The sequence below is a fragment of the Gorilla gorilla genome, chromosome 23 (genome assembly GCF_029281585.2).
Source record: "Gorilla gorilla gorilla isolate KB3781 chromosome 23, NHGRI_mGorGor1-v2.1_pri, whole genome shotgun sequence".
In the NCBI taxonomy this organism is placed as follows: domain Eukaryota; kingdom Metazoa; phylum Chordata; class Mammalia; order Primates; family Hominidae; genus Gorilla; species Gorilla gorilla.
The window spans coordinates 31,635,684-31,650,537 of NC_086018.1; the positions used below are offsets into that span (position 1 = coordinate 31,635,684).

General features: G+C 43.0%; 1 protein-coding gene across 7 annotated transcripts in view; it reads right to left on the reverse strand.

Annotated features, from left to right (window-relative positions):
• Positions 1–14,854, reverse strand: part of LARGE1 (LARGE xylosyl- and glucuronyltransferase 1) — a 759,370-nt gene that overhangs the window by 447,941 nt on the left and 296,575 nt on the right. For all 7 annotated transcript variants that reach the window (XM_055375362.2, XM_055375363.2, XM_055375361.2 and 4 more), the window contains one exon: positions 14,470–14,552. In XM_055375362.2, coding sequence (XP_055231337.1) covers positions 14,470–14,552 — 83 coding nt within the window. The remainder of the gene's footprint in view (positions 1–14,469; positions 14,553–14,854) is intronic.

Below are 14,854 nucleotides of genomic sequence, written 5' to 3' on the forward strand. Positions count from 1 at the left end.
ATCCCCAGCGTTGAAGGTGGAGCCTGGTGGAAGGCGTCTGGGTTATGGGGGTGGATCCCTAATGGCTTGGTGCTGTCCTCACAATACTGAGTGAGTTCTCATGTGAGCTGGCTGTTTAAAGACTGTGGCACCTCCCACCCTCTCTCTTGCTCCTACTTTCACCATGTGATGTGCCTGCTCCTTTTTCGCCCTTCTGACATAAGTAAATGCTCCCTGAGGCCTCCCCAGAGGCCGAGCAGATGCTGGCACCATGCTTGTGCAGCCTGCAGAACTGTGAGCCAATTAAATCTCTTTTCTTTCTAAATTGCCCAGTCTTAAGTTTCCCCCCACCCACCCCCAGCGAAAGAGTTTCGCTCTTATTGCCCAGGCTAGAGTGCAGTGGCATGGTCTTGGCTCACTGCAAACTCCACCTCCCGGGTTCAAGCTATTCTCCTGCCTCAGCCTCCCATGTAGCTGGGAATACAGACACCCACCACCACGCCCGGCTAATTTTTGTATTTTTAGTAGAGATGGGGGTTTCACCACATTGGCCAGGCTGGTCTTGAACTCTTGACCTCAAGATCTGCCTGCCTTGGCCTCCCAAAGTGCTGGGATTACAGGCATGAGCCACAGCACCCAGCCTCAGGTGTTTCTTTATAGCAACACAAGAACGGTCTAACAGGGGTAAGTGACATAGGGCTAACTACAGGACTTGAATATGTGCAGATTCTGGATACGTGGGTTTCCTGGAACCAATCCCCTCTGTATACCAAGGGACAACTCTGATAGAGTAAGAAAGGAACAAAGGTGGTAAAGTACAGAGCAGGTCTGTGAAAGAACAATAGTCATAGTTGGGTGGATCATACAACAACATTTACTGCACACCTACTTAATGCCAGAAATAGGGAGGATAAAAAGAAAAAAAGAGAGACCACGTCTACAGGACAGACTGGGCTAGAATGTGTGAGCTCCTAGGAACTGCAAATTTCATTCTCTAAGAGAAACAGCCAGACAAGGTTTGGAGGCTCAGCAGGCAGCAAATAGAAGTTATAATTCTGGGAAGTTTTAACCTGGTTACAGAGCAGAAGGTGGACCAGTGTGGGGTAAGAGGAGCAAGCCCTTAAAGAAAGATGCTACAAACATTAGGATGGGGCTTCCTCCTTCAATCTTCTTCTGCCTCTGGTTTATTTAAAGCTTCTGTCCAGAAGGCAGAGTAAATCCAGAAAGAAACCTCACCCTCACCTTTATGGCAATACTAGGTGTCTGCATTGTCAAAGGGAATAGTGGGTTTCATTAGCTTGCCTGAGAATATACAAATGCTTAATCAGAAAACACATGAGCCCCTCAGCCCAGGTGACAACCAAGACCTTGGCAGTTTGCTGATATTGTCTCAGCAATCAAAGGCGGGCTAACTGTCAGCAGCTTGTGTCTGACTCCTATCAGACAGCATGCTTGAGGGGTTCCATTAATGTTCCACTTTGGGTACCATCATAAGAATTTGGGCCCAGACTGCGGTTCCTGACAGTGGCCTTTTCCTTTTACGCTCACCAAGCCATGGCACAAGGACATGAAAATACTGCCCAGACCACCTTTCTTGGAGCTTCTGTGTAAGCCGAGATAGTTGCCCTGAGCTTTAACCTGTAAATCTGACTGTCAACCAGATGGCCCCACTTTCACATCCCACAGGTCCCTGGGAATCAAGAAGCACCCAATTACAGTGCTACTACACACAAGTTTCTTCTATTTTTGGAAACAGAGTTTTCACTCTTTTTGTCCAGGCTGGAGTGCAATGGCGCGATCTTGGCTCACCACAACCTCCGCCCCCTGGGTTCAAGAGGTTCTCCTGCCTCAGCCTCCTGAGTAGCTGGGATTACAGACATGGGCCAACACGCCCGTCTACTACACACCAAGTTTCTAATGATTTGTGGAGTGTTTGTCTGGGACCTGTCTCTTCTTTAGAATGTAAGCTCCTTGGGGACAGAGACTGGGTCTTGCATTCACTGCTGCATCCTAGCTCCCAGAGCACCACCTGACACAGTAAGGAGGGGCTTTTGTTTATTCTGCAGGACTGCATGGATGAGTGGCTTCCTCAATTTCCAAAACAGAAATCAGTTTTCCCTCTCCTGGCCCCTTACACAGGTTTCCCCTTGAATTTCCTGCCTGGGTTAAAGGTGCCTCATTCACCCAGCCTCATAAGCTAGAAATGGGGGCGTGCCCTGGGCCACCTCCCCAGCTGTATGCCACACACTCAATCAACCTCAAGTCCTGAAAGGCAGCTTAGCTTAATGGTTAGGAGCTGGGTCTTGAAAGCAAAACTGCCTGTTTTTTTTTTTTTTTTTCTTAACGTGGTTCTGTCATGAACAAATGTTGAACCTTGGGAAAGCTTCTTCACCTCTGAGTCTCAGTTTCCAAATCTTCAAAATGGGCTTGATCACAATAGCTCCTACCTTATAGTTATTGTCAGATCGATTGAGCTAAAACGTATGCAGCACTTACAACAAGGACTGGCAGGAAGTGAGGACTTAGTAAATGTTAGCTTCATTATCCTATCCAACCTTGGGGATATCTCATGAATATATTCACTCTTTTTTCTCATGAATATATTCACTGTTTTTCTGACTCTCTAACTCACTCTGATATATCCTCTAGCCCCTAAGCCATACGCTTGCTCTAATGTAATCACACAACCCCTTGCTCGCTGTACAATATATAAGCCCCAGCCTCTCGCATGGAGCAAAAAAGACCTTCAACGATCTCACCCTGTCTGACCCTCAAAGCTCATGTCTTCACACCCCTTCCTTAAACCCTGCACTCCAGCCATTTCTCCCTCAGTTCTGCCTGTGACCAGCTCCTGCTCCTCCTGCAGGAATAAAGTCAACAGCCACATTCTCAGGGAAACCTTCCACAGTCACCCCATCCAACGCAGCCCCACCTCCCCCATCACTCTCCATCCCACTGTCCTGTCAGATTTCTTCCTAGCATTTATTATCACTGGAAATCTCCATGTTAACCTCCAAGACTACCTCCTACCCTCCATGAGACTGTCAGCTGTGGAGGATAGAGCTTCTCCAGCTTCACAAAGTACCTCCTCTCTTGTTTACTCTCTCTACAACCCCAGTGCTTAGACAGCATCTAGCTGGTCTCGGGTGCAGTTCCAGGGTTGAGCATGCTCTCCTGGCAGGCTTGTGCCCATGCTGTCGCCTTTTCCTGGACCATCTACGCTTCACCCCGCTAATTGCGCCTGGCCTTCTGTTCTCAAGTTAGACACCACAGCTCTGAGGAGGCCATTCCACAGTGTCAGACGCCCTTCTTAGTGGCTCCAGCTGAGTCTGTGCTCAAACCTTAGTTCAGATCTTTGAAATAATCGACTATTTACTTCTTCTTTGTTCCCTGCTAGATGGAATCTTAGCATGGGTGCTTTATTTTGTTAAGAATCTTATCCCTAGATTTTTTTTTTTTACAGCCCCTTACAGGTAGAAATATTCAGTGATTGTTTAAGGAAAGAATGAATAAATGAACACATGAATAATTACCAAAAAGATCCAAATGCCCTCAGTTTGACGCAATTACCAAAGAGATTCAAATGCCCACAGCTTGACATAATTACCTGGAAGTTACGTACATAGGCACTTAGAAAAAAATGCAGGAGCAAATCTTTTAATATTGGGTTAGGTAATTGTTTCTTAGATATGGTCCCTGAAGCACAAACAATGAAAGAAAAAACAGATTTCACTGAAATAATTTTTAAAAAACCCTTTCTCTTTTTCTGCTGTCTGCCATGTGAAGACACAGCAAGAAGGTGGCCATCTGCAAACCAGTAAGAGGGTCCATTCCTACCAGATCCCGATCTCAGACCAGCACCCTGATCTCAGACTGCCCCAACTTCAGAACCATATGAAATAAATTAGTGTTAAGGAAAAACTCAAAAAAAAAAAAAAAAGGAAGAAATTTTGTGCTTCACAGGACATGATCAAGAAAGTGAAAAACTACCAGAGTGGGAGATAATATTTTCAAGCATATATTTGATAAGCAACCTGTATCCACAATATATAAAGATACTTTACAGCTCAAACAATAAAAGGACAAGTAAGCCAATAAAAATTGAGCAAAGGATTTAAATAACCATTTCTCAAAGAAGATATACAAATGGCCAACAAGCACACAAAAAGACATTCAACATCATTAATCATTAGGGAAATGCAAATCAAAACCACAATAAGCTACTTACCCACTAGAATGGCAAAAATAAAAAAGATATATAACAAACAGTGATTAAGAATTTGCAGATATTGGAACCCTCAATGGTTACCGGTGGAACTGTAAAATGAAGCAGCTGGTAGGAGAAACAGTTTGGCAATTTCTCAAAAAATTAAGCATAAAAATAAAAATATCTACAAAAATATGAAAACAGATGTCAACACAAAAGCTTATACGGAACATTCTTAGCAGAATTGTTCATAATAGTCAAGAAGCGGATGGCCGGGCACTGTGGCTCATGCCTGTAATCCCAGCACTTTGGGAGGCTGAGGTGGGTGGATCACCTGAGGTCAGGAGTTCAAGACCAAGCTGGCCAACATGGCGAAACCCTGTCTCTCCCAAAAACAAAAAAATAAAAAAATTTAAAAAATTAAAAAATTAGCTGGGCATGGTGGCAGGCACCTGTAATTCCAGCTACTTGGGAGGCTGAGGCAGGAGGATTGCTTGAACCCAAGAGGTGGAGGTTGCAGTGGGCCGAGATCACACCATTGCACTCCAGCCTGGGCAATGGAGCAAGACTCTGTCTCAAAAGAAAAAAAAAAAAAAGAAGTGGAAAAAACTGAAATGGCCATCAGCTGATGAATGGATAATACAATGGGGTATATTCATACAATGGAGTATTTCTGGATAATTAAAATAAATGAAGAACTGATACATGCTACATCAGGGATGAACTTTGACAACATTCTGCGAAATGAAAAAAGCCAGTCCAAAAGACTAAATACTGTATTATTTCACTTCCATGAAATGTCCAGAACAGGCAAATCCAAAAAGACAGAAAGCAGATTAGTGGTTGCTATGGGATGGGAAGAGGAGGAAATGAGTAGTATTGGGGCTGGGGATTTCTTTTTAAGGTTATAAAAATGCTCTGATATTAAATACTGAGGATAGTTGCACAATTCTGTGAATTTACTAAACAACCACTAAATTGTACACTTTTAAAGAGCAAATTTTATCATATTTACTTATTCATCTCAGAGGAATAGGTAAATATTGGAATGTTGGTCTGACCTGCGTATTTGGGAGAGGGAAGGAGGCCTGCTCTGCTTCTGTTTCTGGGCTTCCTTCCCTAGGGGGATGTGCTAAGCAGTAAATGGTGTGCCCATGTGGGAAACCCTGCAATTGTCCAGGCTGGCCTCTGACCGGGAGGTAAGTCCAATTCATGGAGACATAAGTGAGAGCTCTATTTGTGGCCACAGTTGAAAGAACATTCTATACTCAAGACTAACGGCAATAAAGGAGGCTTATTTCATTCTTTATATGCGTGACTTCTGAGCCTTATTTCACATTTGGTTCCTAACTCAGGAAGGTAAGAAATAGTTTTAATGACAGAGCCCTGCAAATTCCAAAATCAGCCAAAGCCTATGAGTCTACATCCTATTCTCTTTTGTTCAAAGGGAGATTAGCAAGAGTTAGACAGATGTTAAGGACATATTTACACCAAAGAGAATTTCACCAACTGCAGATAATAAAAACTCATTCAGAGGAATAATTTTCTCAATATATGATTCAAGGCTATTTAGTTTTATATTTGTATAACATCTAAAATAGTCTTTTATGCCAGCTACCAGTTATAAATACACTTGCGAGCATTGCCTGAGGCCCCTTAGAAAAAGCTTCTGCCTGGCCAGGCCAGCTTGGGTACACATCTTAATACAGAGTGGTCCCACATAGCATGCCTGGGTTACTGCAACCCACATATCGCTGCAGACATCAAGTGTGGTCCACAGACAGACCAGACCACAATTCTACACCAAAGAAGGAAGCAAGTGTGTGCTTCCTCTCCAGCAGAGCCTGCAGACTTCACTCTTAATGAGCAACGCTTCTGCTCTCTCTGGTTTCCTTAACTGCTCCCTTGTTCCAGGCTGAGATGCAATAAATATGTTACTACAAAGAGGCAAAGATGATTAAGCCATTGCTTTCTTCCTGCCTTTCTTTCTTATTTTGTCAGGAATGTGCCACAGTCCCTCCAAGGCAATCTAGGGCCTGTTTTCATTAAAATATACAAGGACATTTGAGCTGAAATAATCTTTAATTATTAAATTTACAATGCAATGGCAATCTTAGGAAAAGAGAGCGCGTGTGACAGCAACCTGAATTCTCAGTGAATCTGTTGCACTTACAGATTTAATAGGACTCATTTCAGAAAATCACCGCAGCCAGAATGAGAGTTTTTCAGTGAGTCCTTCATTTGAGAGTGGCCAAGTGCCTTTGATGATATGGGAAGATTCAAGGACAAGTCAGTGCCATATCAGAAAAGCTTTCCAAAAGAGAAGAACAGAGCAACTTTCAAGAAAAATCAAAAGGCCTTGTAATGCAGTAAAAGCAGCATGGATTGTAGGGGCTGGCAGAGTCCAGGTTGGAGACTGATTCATCTGTGACCTTGAACAAACTATTTAACTTCCCTGAGCCTTGGTTTCCTCATCTGTTTATGGGGATAATGGCACCAGGTCTGGATAACATTCAAATACAATAGCCCATGTGAAGCTTAACATCTGCACTATAAAAAGCAGTTCCTTTTGGTTTTAATATTTATGGGTATGACCAAATACCATTGATCTCTTACCTGTTCAAAGATATCACCTGCCTATGCTATTTTCTTAAGACTTAACTAGAAATACTGATGCCCAGGCCTTTAAAACCTGTATTGATTCTACACTTAACACCTCAAAAATACATACCTGGAAGGGGTGAGAATTAATAGAGGCAAAAGGCAGACAAATGCCTAGGCAGAAAGGAACAGGTCCCCAGTGAAATCCAACCTTCAAGCCAGAAACAGTCTTGGGTAAATTCTTGAACTGGATTGAGAACCCGCCTTCCTGTTTGGTGTGCTTTCCCCTAATTAATCCACATCCTTCACCTATTTTACACATATCTACCCTTTCCTAATTGGTTTTCTACACTATCATGCCCACCTTTGTGTGGTGTCTTTGCTTTAACCTCTTTTGCATAGTCACAAACTAATCAGCATGCACTTCCTATTCTGAGCCCATAAGAAGCCTTGAGCTCAGCTATATTGGGAACTCTCCTGCCTTTGAGTAGGGGGATCACCCCGCATCCTCTCCCCACTAAAAGCTGTTTCATCGCTCAATAAAACTTCCCATCTTGCTCATTCTTTGAGTGTCTGTGTGCCTAATTCTTCCTGGTCACGAGACAAGAACCCAGACCTAGCTGAGCTAAGGAACAAAAAATCCTGCATCAAAATGATTATGGAGATCACAACGTCTACACTATCACCCAGAATGAAAAGTAAAAGTAAAAGTAAGAATAATGAGACCGGGCACAGTGGCTCACACCTGTCATCCCAGCACTCTGGGAGGCTAAGGCAGGCAGATCACTTGAAGTCAGGAGTTCGAGACCAGCCTGGCCAACATGGCAAAACCCCATCTCTACTAAAAATACAAAAATTAGCCAGGTGTGGTGGCAGGCACCTGTAATCCCAGATAGCTGGGAGGTTGAGGAAGGAGAATTGCTTGAACTTGGGAGGCAGAGTTTGCAGTGAGCCGAGATTGCGCCACTGCACTCCAGCCTGGGTGACAGAGTGAGACTCTGTCTCAAAAAAAAAAAAAAGAAAAGAAAAAAGAAGCATGATACTAAAAATGAGAACTTCTTTTTGTTGAGAAGCTCAGATTCTGAAGCTAGATTGCCTGGTTTCCAACTAGGCTCTGCCCATCTTCTCACTGAGACCTTGAGCCACGACTTACCATCTTGTTCCTTAGTTTAACTCTGAGTAAAATGGACATCATAATAGTGCTCACCTCCTGAAGGCATATGAGGAATCAATGCATTACTATCTGGAAAACATTTGGAACAGACCCTGATACAGAGCAAGAGCTACATTTGTATTTGTTAAATAAATAAAATACAGACAAGTATTGCATACAGCCTATATTCCCATATTCAAAACGGGGCTCTAAGGCAGGTTGAGAAACAAGCCAAAGCTCCAAGATGTAGAGGCACGTGCTTAGGGTCACCCAGCTCAGGCCTGGTAGGAGCAGAACCGGAACCTAGGCCTGCTTCTTTGTTTTATTCAAATCCTATGCACAACTCAGACAGTTCTACAATGAATTCAAGCCTGAATAAGGGATAAGACAATTAAAGGCAGATACTGGTCACGAATATGCTCTTTTATTCACCATGTCCTTCAGGGGCACAAGTGAAGTTTAAAAAAACAAAACCAAAAACAACTACTTGATATGCAAAGTAAGGCAAATAACCCAGCTTCATCCTGCCAACAAGGCTGTAGAGTGTGAAAGCAGATCATGCTAGCAAACAAATATTAAATTTTTACAAGCTGATCCACTTTCCTGCCCAGGAGGTAAACACTTAGTTGCTAAATAAATATTTCTTTTCTCTGCTCCCTAAGAGTTTAGTTTCCTTGAAGAGCAGCAATATTTCCCAGTTTATCTGCAACTGGGATTGGAGTCACAGGCATTCCCCCCAATTTTCCTCTGAATAGCCTGCCGTCTAGGTGATACAGACATGTATTGTGCTATTTTCTACTGGGTAACAAACAAACCTTTGTCATTTATAATTTGTATATATTTTTCTCATCCATCTTTCTTCTTCACCGTAGAGGTTGTATGCTGACACAACCAAAAATATATGTAACACTGAAAACAAAAACAAGATTACGCCCAGGCATGGTGGCTCACACCTGTAACCCCAGCTCTTTGGGAAGCCGAGGCAGGTGGATCATCTGAGGTCAGGACTTCCAGACCAGCCAGGCTAGCATGGTAAAACCCCATCTCCACTAAAAAAAATTAGCCGGGCGTGGGTGCATGCCTATAGTCCCAGCTACTCAAGAGGCTGAGGCAGGAGAATTGCTTGAACCCAGGAGGTGGAGGTTTCAGTGAGCTGAGATTGCATCAAGATCAGGCCACTGCACTCCAGCCTGGAAGACAGGACAAGACTCTGTCTCAAAAAAAAACAAGATTACCTTTATTTCTACCACCCAAACACAACATGCAAAAGTCCTATTTCTTGTGTATTTTCTGCTAGTCTGCATTTTGATCCTGTATATGTGTACATGTCACATATATGCATTGTGTGTATACTGAAATATATACTATGCATCCCATTTTAAATTATATTTTCGCTTATTTTATATAAGCATTGCTTCATGGTATGCCATACTTTTCAAAACTGAGTACATGGTTTACCATAAGAGAATGCTCCATTATTTATTCTGTTCTTAAGTATTATCCAATTTTATAATTATAAAGCAATATTTTATAAAAGGTTTTTCTATTGTTAGGGTTCTCTTTTTAAGGGAGAGTCCCTACGGTGGTCATACTGGGTCAACGTCTTCCCACATTGTATTAATTTCTCTCCAACAGGTCGCAGCAATTGTCAGCGTTGGCATTAGTGTGCAAGTGTGTCTATATTACTCTTTTACTATCTTTTGAAATATGTCATCAAGCATATGGCAGAAGTAAAACTGATTTGATGTAATGAAGCAAGCCTTAAATGAAAATTTGCACCAAATCTTGTCTGGAAAATAAATCTAATTACTATAATTAACAGTGAAAGCCAAAAGAAGCATCCTGCACCACTATTATTATATTATTATTAACATTAGTAAGGTACTTCATTTGTCAATGTATTTTATAACCATGTATTATTAGTTAATCCCCATAATGTGCTTGGGAAGCAATGAAGCTATTTATAGCTGGACTTTCTGAGCCGAAAGTCTTTCAAAAGTCCTTTTGTCTTGTATCTCAACTCATCACCAGCATATCAATTCACAGAATCATTCCCATTTGTATAATTTCAGGGATGACAGGAACTTCTGTGGTAATTTGGTCCAAGGTGGTCAGTAGTCATTAAAATGGTGTATGGGAAATGCACCTGACAGCAATAACTTAAGCATACCCTAAGAATGACCCTGTTTGACAGACGTACCTGAATGTGTGTTCTGAACTGGAGAATCCAGGAGAGGCCAACCTGGAGATTCATTCCTTGTCTATAAGAAACATCTGAGCTCCCAAACTGTCTCATGGAATACAGGCCATACAGGGAATTGAGGCCCTGAGTTTTGGGGTGATTGAAGTGGTGCTACTTGGCAATCTCCTGGTGCCACCCCCACTGGAGGTTGTTAGGGAAAGGGTGCTGATATGGTTAGGCTTTGTGTCCCCATCCAAATCTCATTTCGAATTGTAATTCCTATAATCCCCATGTGTCAAGGGAGAGACCAGGTGGAGGTTACTGAATTATGGAGGTGGTTTCCCCCATGCTGTTCTCATGATAGTGAGTGAGTGAGTTCTCACCAGATCTGATGGCTTTCTAGGGGGATCTTCCCCCTTCACTCAGCACTTCTCCTTCCTGCCATCTTGTGAAGAAGATGCCTTGCTCCCGCTTCACCTTCCGCCATGATCATAAGTTTCCTGAGGCTTCCCCAGCCATGCTAAGCTGTGAGTCAATTAAACCCCTTTCCTTTACAAATTGCCCAGTCTCAAGCAGTTCTTTATAGTAGTATGAAAATGGACTAACACAGGTGCTAAGCAAAAATGTTATATAAACTGCATGCCTTTCATAAGTAGTTGCAGTTTTCCTGCCCAACCTGCTGCCACTGGGTCCTGGGGTTCTCCTGACCAGCCTGTTGCCACTGGGCTGTACGTAAGGCAGATCTGTCCAGCCCGCTGCCACTGGAATCTCTCCCCATATATGTAAGCCCCCAGTTAAACCCAACGTCTCATTTGCTGGCCCTGGGTTTCTTCTTTGGCCTCCTGAACCTAGTGCCATGCCCACTGGAGTAGACAGGCGCTCAGCATAACAAACGGGATGCAGAATTTTCGTAGCACATACTAAGGATTTGCTTTCTTCTCAAGTCCTCACGCCACCTTAAAAGTATGACATGCCATCAGCAGCTAATAATATTACTACCGCTATTTTTTAATTTAACATCTTTGTGCTGCACAGTTACTGTAGGAGTAAAAGTTTACACCCAACAGGATTCTTACAATTTCAACAGCTATTAGATTATCTGATTTGCAGCTAAGGCAACAGGAATAAAATTTATACACAACGCCAGAGGTTTTTATGACCTTTAACTTTGCCATAATTGAGAAATAGCGTAATTGAATACCTGTACATCATGCAAAGGCCCTTTTCTAGAAAGTGGGCTTTTTTTTTTTTTTTTTTTTTAAATCAGGGAGGGACCTGATACATCATGGCACCAAGTAGTAAATACATAAAAGTCTGAAGACCACTCATCTCATTCAATGCTTAGTGTACAAAATGCCTGGTTTTAAGCCACAGGATGAAGGCCGTAGTACTGAAAGGAGCCTTCAAAACTGCAGAGAAACAATAACAATGTGGAAAGGGCATCTCACCTCAGGTCAGAAGACAGTAGGTCAAGCCCCATTTGGCCATTCTTTATTTGGTGTTTCCATTTCCTCTTCAAATATACAACTGAAATCATAATTCCAACTGGACAGCGCTACGAGGAAGAACTGACAGCCTCTACGGTGAACTGTTATCTATTTGTTGATTGCTTACTTCTCCTATCCACTTCTCCATTCAGGATGGGCAGTGAATTTGATGCTTGCTAACTTGCCAGCTTGCTGCAGGCACGTAAGTGGCCCAGCAGAAGAACCGCACAGGTCAGCCCAGTAGAAACAACTGAACTAATAAGTAAATGTTTTACACCACTTAAGTTTTAGGGTGAACTGACACACAGCAAAAGTTAACTGATTTAAAAAAAAAAAAATACCTAAAGTCTAAAGAGTTAAAATGGCTGGGGGCGGTGGCTCACACCTGTAATCCCAGCACTTTGGGAGGCCAAGGTGGGTGGATCACCTGAGGTCAGGAGTTTGGGACCAGCCTGGCCAACATGGAGGAACCCAGTCTCTACTAAAAATACAAAAATTAGCTGGGTGTGGTGGCAGGTGCCTGTAATCCAAGCTACTTGGGCAGCTGTGGCAGGAGAATCGCTGGAATCCAGGAGGCAGAGGTTTCAGTGAGCCAGGATCATGCCACTACACTCCAGCCTTGGCGACAAGAGCAAAACTCCATCTCAAAAAAAATAAAATAAAAAATAAAAATAAGGCAAAACGAAGTGCTGACAATCACTCAGCAATATAGTGTCATGAATGTGGAACTGAACTAAGTCTGGGCTGGATACATTAATTAACTGATTGAATACATATCTTCACGTTCTTTATTAATGAACTCTCCCAGATTGACTTGTCAAATAAGTAAACATTTATTGAGCGTGTAATACGTGTCAGCTACTTTGCTAAGATACTAGGGACACAGAAAATGACGGCATGGGTTCTGTCTTCCAGAAAGCCCACCTTCTGCTACAGCAGACCTGTCATTAATAGATACATAAAATATAATGTAATAAATCTAATGATGGAAAGAAGCACAGGGGGTATTGTGGGCTGGTAGACGAGAAACCCCAACCCAGGCAGAAGGTTGGCTTCCTGTTAGAAAAGATGCTTATGTAAAGTCTTAAAGGCTAAGAGGGAGTTTGCCAAGGTGAGGGTGGGAGGAAATGGAGAAGGAGGGAGAAATGGGTAGACAGAGCAGCATAACCAGACACAACAGGCCGGACACGCTATGGGGGCAGAGGGGAGCTACAAGCAGGTCAGAGCTGCTGGAGTGCAAAGTCAAAGCAAAAAGAGGAGACAGAAAGCACTATGGAGATCAACCTGGTCTTTGTGCCATGGTAAAAGGGTTTGATTTCCACCCCTTGACAAGGAGAAGCCGCTAAAAGGTTTTGAGAAATCAGATGTGCCTGTTTGAAATGTCATTCTGGAATCACAGCAGATGATCTGAAGAGTAGAAACTGGGGAAGCAGGAAGGACACATGAAGGTGAGAGGATAGGTGGCCCTGAATGACATCAGTTGCAGTGGGGATGGAGAGAATGGGGAGAAAGTGAAAACTATCTCAGAGGGAGAATCGCAAAGCACTGACTGCAGATAGGCTTGTTGGAAGACAGAGAGAACGTAGAACCAATGACGAATCCCAGTTCCTTGCAGGGTTGGTAGGTCTTGAAGCTCACCATGGTTCCCATCTTTGTTTATGCCATTGACAGATTCAGGTGCAGCATTTTACACTGATCTCTGTTCAGTTGACCTCTGCAAACTTTTCACCATTATTCCTACTATGGAGAGCCTCCTGGATCCTGACTCATCCACCCAACAGGTTTCCATGCTGTTGGCTACAGCTGTGGATAAGCTTCATCCAAACCCTTGGCAAGAGTGTTAAAGCAGAGCCAAGGACACTGGCTGGAACCGTGAACACCATTCTGGATAGGACCCTGGGTATGTCTAGATGCCAATCAAAATAGTGAGGAACAGAAGAAAAGTTCCCTGAGAAAGCAGAAGCCAATGCTGGAAGTGTCACATGGAGAAGAGATGAGCATCCAGAGGCATTATCACTTCCAGGTAGAAGAAGAACCAATCTTTAGGATGATGGTTCCCATGGGGGGTCCATGAGAGTCAATGGAGATCATCCGCAGGTTGGGAAATAGTTTAACTAAGGCAGGACTTTTTCACAGTCAGAAATGCCCAAAAGTGGGACAGCCCACACCAGAATAGAGGAAGCAACCTGTCTATAAGAAAACACCACCGACTAGGTGGATAAAACAAGAGACATTTATTTTCCCACTGTCTATGAGGCCAGAAGTCCAAGATCTTTTGAGGCCGCTCTCTTGACTTGCATATGGCCTCCTTCTCAATGTATGTTCACATGGTCTGTGTTTGGCACATGTCTGTATCCTAATCTCCTCTTTTTTTTAAAGGACACCTGTCATATTAGATTAGGGCCTACACTAATGACCCTATTTTAATCTAATTAAAGACCCTATCTCCAAATACAGTCATATTCTCAGGTACCAGGAATGAGGGCCTCAACATAAGAATTGTGGTGGACATAACTCAATCCATAACACAACCTACCGACAAGGATGTATAACAACTGAGATCTGGTAAATGCTAGGCAGGGGAAGCTGATAGAGAGACTGAAGCATCAGATTTGAGGTGTCCTTCAAGATTGCATTAGGTCTGAGAGTTACAATTCTAAACATGGCAAGACAGCACCTAATCGCTGTCATTAAACATTGTTAACACAATCATCTCCTCACGGTTTCAAACAAAAATTACATTTTTATGGCAGCTAGAATGATTGATGAGAAATTTTGCTCCTATTTAACCCTTCCCCAAGCAAATACACAGGCAGGCAGTGACAGACCTCAGCCCACACATCACAGAAGTTGTTCTTACCTATGGAACAGGACGGATTTGACCAGGGTGACGACATCCCGGCTGGCATTGTATCCGGCGCAGACAATAGCAACGTGGATTGTCTGGGAAGAAAAGAAGACGGGGTGAGCAGTCAGACAGACGGAAGGAGGCCTTCCTGGTGCTTCAGATCACACTAGAAAGAAAAATTGCCCTGATTACTTGTTGGCATCATTAGAAAACAAAGGACACTGTCTGCAGCTGTGGAAAATAACTCAAGACAGTTTTATCAAGGCCTTTTTAATCGGCTTATGGAGCTATTATCATTTGGAAACCATTAAGGCTCCTTCCAATTACATTTTGGGGACAAGAGAGATGGTGATTGGCTCAAATAGGCAAACAGTGAGTCTCCTGTCCCCAAGCTGAG